Source organism: Mesoplodon bidens, assembly GCF_964165515.1.
Source record: "Mesoplodon bidens genome assembly, chromosome: X".
Classification (NCBI taxonomy): domain Eukaryota; kingdom Metazoa; phylum Chordata; class Mammalia; order Artiodactyla; family Ziphiidae; genus Mesoplodon; species Mesoplodon bidens.
The window spans coordinates 113,557,980-113,572,476 of NC_138163.1; the positions used below are offsets into that span (position 1 = coordinate 113,557,980).

At 35.8% G+C, this 14,497-nt stretch overlaps 1 protein-coding gene across 5 annotated transcripts in view; it reads right to left on the reverse strand.

Annotated features, from left to right (window-relative positions):
* Nucleotides 1-5,492: 5,492 nt before the first annotated feature.
* The window catches only part of GK (glycerol kinase), a 75,515-nt gene continuing 66,510 nt past the window's right edge, over nucleotides 5,493-14,497 (reverse strand). For 4 of the 5 annotated variants that reach the window (XM_081222367.1, XM_081222366.1, XM_081222365.1 and 1 more), the window contains 2 exons: nucleotides 12,154-12,240; nucleotides 5,493-10,314 (listed from right to left, as the gene is read on the reverse strand). In XM_081222367.1, the coding sequence (XP_081078493.1) occupies nucleotides 10,304-10,314; nucleotides 12,154-12,240 (98 nt within the window). In that variant the 3' untranslated portion in view covers nucleotides 5,493-10,303. The other variant, XM_081222364.1, reaches the window with a different exon arrangement.

Below are 14,497 nucleotides of genomic sequence, written 5' to 3' on the forward strand. Positions count from 1 at the left end.
TCACTTAATATTGGCATTACAGTGTCCAAAGTATAACTCAATGAAAAAAAAAACATTACATTTGAAATCCTGTCTACTATGACCAGATTAAAGAAACCCACGTTAACACTTGTACCTTCACCAGTTCTTCTACTAGTTGTAGGACACAAATCCTTGGCTTGAACTACACAGTTGTTTGGCTCAAGCCAAGAATCTGGGAATGGGGATTTTCTTGCCTTAGTCCTGAAAGGCAACCTTCTTTCTGGGAGGCCCATGCAATTACCAGTGAGTGAAGTTCAATTAGCCAAACACACTGATCAAAGTTAATTAGGAAACAGTAATAAGCAGCAACAGGCTTCAGAGCATACTAAGCCCTCTGTGTTAGAGGCATGGTCCCGGGCAGGCCTGGCATACATGGGTGCCTCTTTCTGAGAAGGGGGGAAGGGGCACCTGGTGGCTCTCGTGAACACATATACACACTAGAGACATGGAAAAAATTCCCCTCTAATAATTCTTATTATCTATAACCCACAGAAGTCTATAACCCATAGGATGGCTCTGGTTTTGTGAATTATACCTACTTAACAGAAAATCTTAAGAAATTCTCTTATATTCACATGTGATGATGATACTGAAAATATCTACTCTGTGCATGTGTGTGTGTGTCTGTGTGTGTGTGTGTTGGGAGAGGTGAATGTGTATCCCTGCAGGATACACATATACACACATATTTAGCAAAGAGAATGAGAGAATTACCCCAATCTGCAGGATGGATATGTAAACATAACACTGAAAAGTCAAGGAAAAATCTAAACAATTTAGTTTTATTCATTAGTCATGGCTCTTCCTTTACAAGTCTATTAGATAAAGCAACTAACTAGCAGTCACATCTCCCCGACTGTGAGTAAAGAGAAGTGAAATATCCAGCCATAATGGGGAAAAAGAAATGCAGCACAGGTGAACAGCTCCCACCAACCCATCCTCTCTGCTTTTCTGAGCACTCCGTCCCTCAGGGCGCCACCTCCCTGGTTCTTACTGTGTATGGTTTACTTCTCCAGACACCAGGGTCCTTGAAGGCAGGTTAAGCCTTCTTCTTTTGGGCACCCTTGAGCTGCTGGCATGGGGCTGGGCACCTGGTAGTGGCTTATTGGTTGATTGATGTCATGGGGCAGGAGGGATGGGCCTGAAGGGAGGGCGACTGATTCCAGCTGAAGAACGAGGCAGGCGCAGGCCAAGGGCAATGAATGCCGGGAGGGTGGGGGCAGGAGGGTCAGTAGCTCCAAAGGAGTCTGCCCCCCCACCCCCGCCCTAGTGGCTCTGACCTAGGAGCTTGGGCTAAAAAGAATAGTTTACAGAAGTAATCCCTTAGAGCGATAAACTCTTAGAGGAAAACATAGGAAGAACACTCTTTGACATAAATCACAGCAACATCTTTTTTGGCCCACCTCCTAGAGTAATGGAAATAAAAACAAAAATAAACAAATGGGACCTAATGATACTTACAACCTTTTGCAAAGCAAAGGAAACCATAAACAAGACGAAAAGACAATGCTCAGAATGGGAGACAATATTTGCAAACGAAACAACTGACAAAGGATTAATCTCCAAAATATATAAACAGCTCATGCAGCTCAATATTAAAAAAACAAACAACCCAATCATAAAATGGGCAGAAGTCCTAAATAGACACTTCTCCAAAGAAGACATACAGATGGCCAAGAAGCACATGAAAAGCAGCTCAACATCACTAATTATTAGAGAAATGCAAATCAAAACTACAATGAGGTATCACCTCACACCAGTTAGAATGGGCATCATCAGAAAATCTACAAACAACAAACGCTGGAGAGAGTGTGGAGAAAAGGGAACCCTCTTGCACTGTTGGTGGGAATGTAAACTGATACAGCCACTATGGAGAACAGTATGGAGGTTCCTTAAAAAATGAAATATAGAACTACCATATGACCCAGCGATCCCAATACTGGGCATATACCCAGAGGAAACCATAATTCAAAAAGACACATGCACCCCAATGTTCACTGCAGCACTATTTACAATAGCCAGGTCATGGAAGCAACCTAAATGCCCATCAACAGACGAGTGGATAAAGAAGATGTGGTACATATATACAATGGAATATGACTCAGCCATAAAAAGGAACGAAATTGGGTCATTTGTTGAGACGTGGATGGATCTAGAGACTGTCATACAGAGTAAGTCAGAAAAACAAATATCGTATATTAACGCATATATGTGGAACCTAGAAAAATGGTACAGATGAACCGGTTTGCAGGGCAGAAATAGAGACACAAACATATGGACACCAAGGGGGGAAAGAGGCGGGGGGGTGGTGGTGGTATGATGAATTGGGCGATTGGGATTGACATGTATATACTGATGTGTATAAAATGGAAGACTAATAAGAACCTGCTGTATAAAAAAATAAAATTCAAAAATTCAAAAAAAAAAGTTTACCGAAGTAATCGCTCTGAGTGATTAAATAAATTACCATAACTCCTGAGACGAAATATGACATCCATTAAGAGTTCTTTGAAAATTATGGGGATAGGGCTTCCCTGGTGGTGCAGTGGTTGAGAGACCGCCTGCCGATACAGGGGACACCGGTTCGTGCCCCGGTCCGGGAAGATCCCACATGCCGCGGAGCAGCTAGGCCCGTGAGCCGTGGCCGCTGAGCCTGCGCGCCTGGAGCCTGTGATCCGCAGCGGGAGAGGCCACAACAGTGAGAGGTCCGCATACCACAAAAAAAAAAACAAAAAAAAACAAAAAAACCCACGGAAATTATGGGGATAATTGTTCAGTTTCAGAGCCCAATTTTCCCTTCCACAGAAGGGGCTAATCATTTTGATTGCCATCCTACCATTTTATTTTACCCACGTCTTTGTGGGTGGTTATTTATTTATTTGTTTGTTTGTTTATTTATTTATGCGGTATGTGGGCCTCTCACTGTTGTGGCCCCTGCCTCGGCAGGCGGACTCTCAACCACTGCACCACCAGGAAGCCCTTTGTGGTCTTTTAAACACATGTTTGGAAGGAAACAAATTTCAACCAATTTTATTATTTAGTGCTTTCTTTCAACTGTAATGAACTAGAACCTGGAATAGAATAAAACAGGTCTTGTGCCTGATTTGAAATCCAATATAATGGCAATGATCTTTTCCCCTTGATATTAAACTTAAATCTAGAATTGAGACTTTTCAGCCCAGAAATTTTCTAGCCTTAATATGTAATTATAAATGCGGTGGGCTGTCAGCAGTGCAATTATCTATTAAAATTTGTGGAAGTTTCTGTATTGGAAATAAGACAAGTATTGAGTCATGGAATTCGTAACAAATGAATGGCTAAGCAAGGATATAATTTCTAATACACCTTCTTTATTCTGAATATTGATGCTTTATATGAGGTGCTTGAAATAATTGTGCCAGAAGATCAGTAAGATTTCAGCCCTTTTAATTGGGAAGGGTGTCAGGATAAACAAAATTACATAATGGACAGTGAGTGGTGGACTTAGATACATACAATTAGGAGGACGATACACCTTATATTTTTACTATGAAACATTTCAAGCACACAGAAAAGTAGAGAATATAGTAAATACATCCGTACCCCACCACTCAGTCAAATCTTAAGATTTTGCTATATTTGCTTTAGCTTTTAATTTTTTAAGAAACACAACTTTTCAGGTTCCAGTGAAGTCTCTTGCCCTGATTCCATGCTCTGCCTTCCAGAAGTAACCACCATCCTAAACTTGGTATCTATCATCCCTATGCAAGTTTCATACATCTAGTTCAACTGTATGTGTCCATACACGATACGTTGTATTGTTGTGCAGGTTAAAATTTTTATATAAAGTTTATGAACATTCAAGATCTATGAAAATACCACCTTAAAGTTTGGGGAAAAAATAAATGATTTTCTACTCTTCTTTGTAACCTCTTATCTTCTCATTTTTCTAAGAGCAGTATTACTCTGATTTCCAAACAAACAATTTGATCAAAAGAATTAAATGGACAGGAATGCTCATTTTACAAAGCACTCCCTCGGCCGTTGAGAAACCAGTGATGTAGAGTGTGAACTTGTAAACCTTCACTGCCATTTGAATTCGATTTACAATTATTTGAAGAGGTAGATGACAAACAGACCTATTGTTTCCTCCTCTAAACAGTAGTAAAGGAAAAGATGTGGTGGTAAATGAATGAAAGGTTGAAGGTTTGAAATGAGTTTGAGGAGAAAGAAGATGATAAACAGATGAGGCTAAACCTTCAAAAAAATTAGGAAACAGAATAGTTTCATAACTAGAAGTCAAGTTACTGGTAATTATAGTGATACGATTTGCTTAATACGTTCAGAAGACTGCCTCTTCATTTATCAAGTCTTTGGGGAGAACGAGTTAGCTGCATCCTTTTTATCACTATATTCTATTGGACAGACCATGAAAACACCTGGGAAACTGAATGGGAGCCCAGACCTTCTACTTCATCATAATCTTTTATGTATCAGTGACTAAAGCATTTTTCTTATTTCCAGTATTAGGTACTTAAAAATAGTTAATGAAAGTGAAATAAAAAGGAGATAAATTTATTAACCTCCATTTTTCAAGGAGCAAATAAAATTTATTTCCTTCAGAGGGCTCATTTCAGGGACTACAAGTTCACATGCTATCAGGGACTGGTCATGTATATTTATTTTACATAAATGCAAATTAAAGTTACATTTTTATTGAAATATAATTCATATACCATAAATGCACTCCTTTAAAGTGTATAATTCAGTTTTTAGTATAGTCACAAAGTTGTGCAATCATCACCCCAAAAGAAACCCTGTCCATTAGCAGTCACGTCCCCTTTCCCCTCCCCCCAGACTCTGGCAGCCACTAATCCACTTTCTGGCTCTATGGATTTGTCTATTCTGGACATTTCATACAACTGGAATCATACAATATGTGGCTTTTTGTATACGACTTTTTTCACTTTGTGTAGTTTTCAAGGTTCATTTATGTTGCAGCATGTAGCCGGTACTTTATTCATTGTTATACCCGAATAATATTCCATTGTATGGATATACCAACTTTCACTTATCCATTCATCAGCTGATAGACATGTGGGTTATTTCCTTTTTGGCTGTTATGAATAATGCTGTCATGAACATTCATGTACAATGGCCTCTGAATTTAAGTTCAAAAATTTAAAATTAGTTTTGCAAAGTTAATATATTAACATGGTTCAATATTACACATATTAGCAATTAACACGGTTCAAATATATAACTTTTATGTTTTTCCCTACTCCTGTGTCCCACATGCCTGATCACTGCGTTCTGTTCCAGTACTATTTAACAGCTTCTTTTTTTTTCTCCCCACATCTTTATTGGAGTATAAATGCTTTACAATGGTGTGTTAGTTGCTGCTGCACAGCAAAATGAATCAGCTATACGTATACATATATCCCCATATCTCCTCCCTCTTGCATCTCCCTCCCACCCTCCCTATCCCACCCCTCTAAGTGGTCACAAAGCACCGAGCTGATCCACCTGTGCTATGCAGAAGCTTCCCAATTTCTTTATGTGTCCTTCCGGCACAGGCCAACATCCTAGTTTTTTCTTTTCTTTTTTTTTTTAAATGGAAAGGTAGCACACTTATGCACTCCTCTGCACCTTGCTTTTTCACTTATCTTGGATGTTTCCATGTTTCTGGACAGCAACCTCATGCTTTTCTAAAGCTACATGTTCTATATTGTGTGGCTGTAGCACAGTTAATTTAACCAGCCTCCTTTTGATGAATGTTTTGGAGATGATTTAAATGATCTGATATTTATGAAATCCACTTGTAAACTAGTCATATCATAATAAGCAATCAATGAGATAAATAATATCAGGTTTAATAATGGGGAATAAAAGAAGCTACTTAATTTTAATACTACACAGGAAAACTGAAAAAGGCCTGAGGCTGCTTTTTAAAATAAAATATTGTTATCCTCAACTATTATGCTGTCAGGTAGAACTAGTTACCTGAAATAGGATGAAAACTGGTAAACAGAGATATTGGTCTAGTTAAGCAACTTGTTTTTAAACTATCTGCTGCTTCTCAGAATATTTATCTTTATAGGCCCAAATTTAATTTAATAGGTCATTTTCACTAAATCTGATGACAGGGAAACCTTTGGAAATACTTGCGAGAGTTTTTTGTCTATGATACTTAACACAATTTATACTTTATCATAAGACCAGAACTAAGATATGTACCTGTAAAGTATAGACCAAGTAGCAATCAAGTTGGTTTTAAAAAAGCCACTCAGTTTACCAATAATTGCCTGTTATGTGACCTTACAAATTGTTAGGTTGTTAGAACGGATCAAGTAAATTTCATTATTTAAATATTATTAGTTAAAACAAGTTATTACAAAGTTCTAGTTAAAAAATAATTTTTGGAACACCTGTAACATTGTTGGTGGGAATGTAAAATGGTACAGCCACTGTGGAAAACAGTATGAGGACTCCTCAAAAAAATTAAAAATAGAACTACCACATGATCCCGCAATCCCACTTTTGAGTACATATCCAAAAGCATTGAAATCAGGATCTTGAAGAGATATCTACACTCCCATGTTCACTGCAGCATTATTCACAATAGCCAAGATATAGAAACGACCCAAATGTCCATTGACAGATGAATGGTTAAAGAAAATGTGGTATATGCATGCAGTGGAATCTTGATCAGCCTTAAAAAAAAGAAGGAAATTCTACTATTTGTGACAACATCGATGGACCTGGAAGATATTATGCTAAGTGAAATAAACCAGACACAGAAAGAAACACTGCATGATCTTACTTCATGTGTGGAATCTTAAAAAGTCAAACTCATAGAAACAGAAAAGAGATTGGTGCCTAGCAGGGGCTGGGGTGAGGGGGAAATGGGGAGTTGTTCAGTGGATATTAAGTTAATCACACATGATGAATAAGTTCTAGAGATCTGTTGTACAACATAGTGCCTAGAGTTAACAATACGGTACTGTGTACTTAAAAATTTAAGAGGGTAGGGCTTCCCTGGTGGCACAGTGGTTAAGAATCTGCCTGCCAATGCAGGAGACATGGGTTCGAGCCCTGGCCCAGGAAGATCCCACATGCTGTGGAGCAACTAAGCCCGTGCGCCACAACTACTGAGTCTGCGCTCTAGAGCCCGAGAGACACAACTACTGAGCCTGTGCGCCGCAACTACTGAAGCCCACGCGCCTAGAGCCCATGCTCCGCAACAAGAGAAGCCACCGCAATGAGAAGCCCACGCACCGCAATGAAGAGTAGCCCCTGCTCACCACAACTAGAGAAAGCCCGCACGCAGCAACAAAGACCCAATGCAGCCAAAAATAAATAAATAAATATTTTTTAAAATGTAAGAGGGTAGATCTCATGTTAAGCATTCTTAACACACAAACACAACAAGCAAAGGGATGTAAGAAAAATTTTGGAGGTGACGGATATGTTTATAACCTTGACTGTGGTAATGGGATAATGGGCGTATGCATATGTCTGAACTCATCAAAGTATATATATTAAATATGTACAGTTTTCTGTATATCAATTATACCTCATTAAAGCTATAAAAATAGTAATTTTTGAACTTCTATTTACAATTAGGTAGACACTGTGAGGTAAATACTACCGACTAGACTGCCAATACTGTTACAGTTTCTGCGCTATGACATATTTTGATTGGTGGTTCCTCCTAAATAGCTATCATTCTTCATTCCCACATGATACAAAATACCCATAAGCCAAAGAACTGACCTTTAGGCATTTCAAAAGAAACACACTAAAAAATTCTAAGATATTATTACAGAAGCAAAAATGCATTACTTATGTTACTGATTACCTGGAGAACAAAAGGTTGAGGTGTTGGCTATTGTGTTCAGAGAACAGTGGTGTACTTCACTCCACCAAATCACCCAGGTAGAGAGAAACTGAAGCAGAGAGTGGAACCAGTAGGTCATGGTTAGCCATGACCACAAGACCCTATTGAAAATGGCTGCTGACCTCAGCAGGGTATTTTCTGGATGCTGAGATGGGACACTGTAGTCTTTTCTAACAGAACGAGTAAGGTGCTCATCATTCCAGAAACTACTTCTTCGGCTGTCAGTTAATTCTTCAGAGTATGCCTGATCAAGTGCTAACAGATGAGCTTCACGTTTCCTGCAATTTCTTTCTCAATTTAACTTTGATCTAAGTTCTAGTCTGTAAATGAGAAATGCAAGTAAGAATGAGGGTTGATTTATTTTAAGTAAATTTAGCATTAAATATCACTGTGTATAATTTCAAACATTTATAAATATTGCAATTTATAGAAAATTAATGTAATCTTAAAATTATTTGAACAATGATTTTCACAACTATTTACATTAACTCAACCTACCTTTGTAGAAACATAATTATGTTTAAAAGTATCCTTGCCACAAAGTAATAATTTCATAGTACCTTTCTATAATATTTATGTCACTAAAGTGGCAGCTGCATCAATAAAACCCAGCAGATTCAATAATTTAGAAACAGCATAATCAGAACTGCAAATGAAAGCTACCATTAATTCCAAACAAAACAAAACCTTTTATATTAATACATAAATATTTTCCCATTTTCATCACTGATTGAAGAAAATAATTAGAAGGCAGTATCTTCTTGTTTGTAGTAAACACAAATTAATTTTAAGATATTTTAAAATTGACATTAAGAAGCTAGATTAGGTTAAGTTTTTACAACACATAACATTAAATTTTTTGAGAAACTCTTGGTTTTCGGTGGGGGGGAGAAAGAAATTCTTGGTTTTACTAGAAGCCATTTCTATCAATAAAACCTTTTTTTTCAGTTGTAATATGACAATAAGCAGAGATAGCTATCTGTCATCTCAAATAGAAATTTTAATTGCTTATCAGCAATTGATAACATACTTGGATAGAAAGAGATTCTTGACTTTTTTTCTACTTAAGTATTTTAACCTTTTTTGACATCCCCTCAAAAGTATCCTAAATATGTGTAAAATTACGTCAAAGGAAAAATAACTTTATATGAACTAGTGCTTGTATTTGAAAACAATATTTGCTGTAGTATTCCACAGTTTTTTCTTTTTTTTAGCATATAAAAGTATGGTATAAGAAATTATAGTCACAATAAAGTACATTTTCTTTTATTGACATAGAACATATACTTAAATTTTAAATGTTGGCTCTTTAAGAAAAAGTTTCTCCTGGTAAATAATATGCATAACCATTGCCCAAAAATGTATACAGCTGTTTTCTCCAAATTATTTATACACATAGAGGTCCACTTAAGACCAGCCCCATTATAACCTACCGAATACAATGTGCTCTTAGTTTATAAATGGGCTACCCTCAGTATATAAAATATAAAGGCATGTATGTTACACATACAAAGTAAGAAATATAAAAAGGAGAGACAAAAAGAAAAAAAAGAAAGTGTTGTTCCCTATAAGATCCAGACAGAAATTCAGTGTAATTAGTGAGAACACATACTCTTTTTATAAATGGGCTACCCTCGGTATATAAAATATATGGGCATGTATGTTAGACATACAAAGTAAAAAAATATATAAAAAGGAGAGATGAAAGAAAAAAAAAAGGAAAGTGTCCTTCCCTATAAGATCCAGATAGCAATTCAGTGTAATTAGTGAGACCACGTTAAATACAATATATGAAGAATTTTCAGTTTTGGCAAATACTTTTCAGAGAAATACCTAAGCAATGAGGGTACTAAATTTCCATTTTAAGAATTTAGTAGAGGCTTCCATTTAAACATTCAGTGAAGATACTGTGGTCTCCCTAATACGCAGAAAAGAGGACTTTGGGTAGGGGGGTCTGTTAAAAAGAAGCAAACAAAAGGTCACCAATTTTTAGCCCATTAGTAACAGCCCCTTAATCAAGCATGTGTAGCTCAGCAATCAAATCCTGGCCCATCAGAGTTTGAATATATGTGATAAAAGATTCCAATGGACAGGATCTGAATTATTCCTAGATCTTAGAGGGAATGAGGCAGGAAATGATGGCAAAGGAGTGGGTCAGCCCCAAAGGTGGCTGGTCCAATCTTAACTACCGATGTCAGGAAACACACCAAATGTTTCTATAGCATTCTTTCTGCTGCATTTTCTTTATTTCAAGCCACAGGTCTACTTGGAGTGTCATGCAGCTAGTGGCTTATAAATAAAATCAGAGTCTATGAGTCGTGTCATCACATTAATAGACAGAATCACTGGATTCTCTCGATAGGTAAAGAGCTCGCATCTTTGGAATCCATGAGTTGGTAGTATTTATGGCATACCTAAAATGGGGGACAAAAATCATATATGTCAATAATAATATACATGCAATTCAGGAGTTAAAACAATGAAGACAATTCAATAATTTATTGAGCTAGAAATTCCATATGATTCCTAAATATTGCTTCACAGGTAAAAATGCAACAAATATAACTGAGCCAATTCCAAAATTAGCAAATAAACACTATTGCTAACTGTTTACCAAGGCAAGCCATCCCCATTCTTTTCAAATCTCAGCATATGTTACCAAGAGAGATCCTAAAGATGGCAATCATATCTATTTTGGAAGCCTAGGAATTTGGACACTTACTGTATCCTTTAGCTTAGAGATATGCTACATATCCTAATTTTCATAGACCAAGCCTTTTCATTCTGTACTGGTATCAAAGGGGAAACAGAAGGAGAAAAAAAAATCAATGAAAACATTCAGCTGCAATGTTATTTTCTTTCCTTTTCCACACCATCATTATGCAGCCAAAAAAACTCACAGTAAAGAAAAAAAATAGAACGTTTCCTCAAACAGCATTTTTAAAAAAATTAATTTAAACTACAGTTCTTCTGGGGAATATTTGGACAGTTCCACCAAACATTCCCAAGAAGCAGAAAGAAAATAAGCATCTGCTAATTCTGTATAGATTTATGTATACAGAAGCCCTTTGTAAGGTATAAAGCACTAGTACCAACATAAGGTATGATTATTATGGAAGTAGAAGATTTGAACAAATTTATCGTGAACATGAAGAATATAGAAAAAGGCAATCTAATTTTAAACTCTCATGCAAGTAACCCAAATTTTATCATTAATTAAAAGATAATTTAATGTTCTGCTAATGTAAATAATTTTCATCCCATTTCTGCTGATGTAAATAACTTTTCATTCCATATTTATATATAGCACTTTGGTGATGATGTCAAGCTGATTAACGCTTGTCAGATTTCTATAAAGAGATATTCTCCCATATTAATAAAAAATTTTATATTTTACACCCAGGTCATCTTCTAATTAATTAAGAAAAATAATTTAACTCTTTCCTTAATTAGGAAGATTGTTAAAATGTTTCACTTTCTTGGCAACATATGAAATACGTCATTTCCACTTAGGCCATTAATTTGAAGAAAAACTGAGAGCTATCATCAGCAACATCTTCCAAAAATGATTATTATATTTAAATTAATACAGGTTATGCAACGTGTTTTATAAAATACTGAGCAATTTTAGTCTTATAAGAATATTCAGAAGTTAATATGCAAAATAATAATTCAGTTTGAATTTCGACCCCAATTTATTTCAATAATAATTTTTTAAAAAACTTCATTTCACCAAATGTATTCTTTTAACTAAAATAAAAGTGATGATAAACTTTCCCTAGCTGTAGAGTTTTACAGAAACTCTGCTAACATACTCTGGCTGAAATTCTTACCAGAACTGAAATATTAAGACTTGTGTAGCAGATTTTCATTAAGTATGAAAAACAACTTATGTACATTTGAAAGCCAATTTAATTGATTTCAAATACTATAAATTTCATCTATCACTCTGAACGTCCTTTCATTTAAGCATTGACAGTAGTACTTTCACTTGTGCTTATTGTTGCAGCTGACAGCAGAATGTAGCCCCTCAAAGAAAATCGTCATCTACTAAAAAGAGAATAAAAGCAGAGTCACAGTCCTTAATTCCGACTGCCCCCAAAGATCAATTGGTCTAACTAATTAGACCTTTAATAGATTTTCCAGGTTCCTAAGAATAGGAAGAAGGAAAAACACCAAAAACTTTCTGCTGAGTCATACACAAATACATTAATGCTAACTAATACAATTGTCTAATGTAAAGAGGAACTGACCTGAGAGGTACCTTGCTCCGATTAACATTACCATGCTACTCACTATAAAAAAGCCCAAGGGTAGACTACAGAAGATACTAGGGTCACCTGTGGTCATCCAAGTAGGAGGGAATTCCAGTCAAGCAAACCAAAAGAGAGACACATAATTACAATATTTGTGTTAAGAATCACATGATAGCAAAAAAAAAGTTATAAAAATAGTATATTCATAAAAGCTAGCAAAGAGTTATTACTTCAAATCAAAACCAGAATCAATATTGAAGGCTTATGACAGTCAACAAACAATACAGATAGCATGCCACAAGTAGCCAAGAACATAGAACATGCAGACCAACATAAACCTTCCACTGGCAAAGCCAAAGCTGATGAACTTTTTGGGAGGCTGTTTTTAGCTTTCTTGATTCTTCCCCAAAAGATACTAAATGAGCAATCCAATTCCCCTCAAATTCAAATTATAGATCCTTTGGCTATCAGAGAAGAGTTATATTCGTCTACTGAAAATGAATTTCAAACCCTACTGGTTTCATTTTCTTTTTTAAATAGACTTGGTGTATAAGGAAATGCACTTGAATATTAATGTTAGTATAATTAAAAAACCAAACTGTATTAATCTACATTTTAAAATATTGCCTGAGAACACGATTGTTTTGATATTTTCCAACCTGAATTCTCTTGGAAACCCTTCCTTTAAGGAATAGATAGATAGATGCTTTTCTTGAATATAAAAATTATATATCTAGAATATTTAACACTCTTTGAAAAAATATTTTGGTGGGTTTGGAGTACAAAGCCAAGAAGTCATCATTTATGATAAGCTCTCTCCAAAAAATATCAAACCCCCAATCATTTCTACAACATTTTAAACATATTGAATATATGTTAAAAATTCTTTACACTCCATTCAAATATAGTTACAAACAAGAAGATAAATATGAAAGCTTCAAAACTGGCAAAATGCTTTGGAAATTAAGCTAACGTAATATTCTTCCCATAAATTAAGCCTATTTAAAGAGGATAAGAGACCAGGTAGCAATTCCAATATCCTTTCATGATCATCAAAATAGGATTCTGTCTGTACTGCTACTATCAAATAGCTTATTGATAAATCATACCGTTATATAGCTTATATTGCTTAAGGAATACAATCAGCATTTCACTAATTGAATATTATTAGCCTGTTTATTATACAGTTTAGAGACTCTCAAAATATTATACATGAGTGCTTTTCATAAATCTACTCAAAAAGTTTTTCAAACTTTGCCTTAAATCCACTGTAGCCTAACTGAAACAAAAACAAAGTTTGAAAAATCGAAAGCTCTCAAAAAATCAAATTACTTTATCATCAATGCTGATGGCAGAAGCAATAGAATCATGTAATTTTTTTATCAACTTTTTCTTGGCATTTTAAATTCACTGACAGGTAAGGTAAGCAAACAGAGAGAAAACGATCAATTGGTTTTGTAGGAACTTTGTAATTAAAATTATATCTTCAACTGCAAGTAAGGAGAAGGATGTGTGGCATTGACGTGGAGGCAGCTGGGGCAGTGGAGTACGGGAACAGGTAGGATTGTACCATCTTATTTTATTTGGCCATGCCACGTGGCATACGGGATCTTAGTTCCCCGACCAGGGATCGAACCCGGGCCCCTTGCATTGGAAGTACGTAGTCTTAACCACTGGACCATCAGGGAAGTCCCTGTGCTGTTTAAAAAAAATCTAACTTGTCAAAGAAAACATATAACTCATTTTCATTAGCCATTAATTAAGGGCAACCAGAAAATAAATCTAGTGCATGTCTGTTATATCTTTCAAAGCAACTAGCACTGTGCTACAAAAATACCTATGATTGAGAAGTTTAGCTATAAAGGGTCTCAAAACTGCTAACAGTCTTAGCAAGAAAGGCTTTGCCACTATCTTAGAAAGAAAGATGAGTCTCAGAACAAAAGATTTAAAGAAAATGGATATTAAGCTTAAAGCTTATTTAGGAGAATAAACAAAAGCTTCAGGTAGGAACATCCAGGACTGAAAATACAGATCACGTAATCTGTGGTACTAGATGATCCCAGAAGCTTCTCCTAAAAGCCAGATACATTACAAGTGGTTCTATACTCGCTTTGGGGTTGGAAGGCAGGCCATATTTCATTTATATTTTCTTCTCCATTAAACTATACGCTTCAATATATTATTGGCCATTGTTTCATTCACTATGTTTGAAATCTTACATTTAGCAAAGAATTAAAATATTATGCCATATTAAAGGCATGTTTAAGGCTGTTTCTATATTAAAGGCAGCTCAGGGCTGTTTACAATTAAATGGTTTACTTAAGGCAATACCTTCCCACCT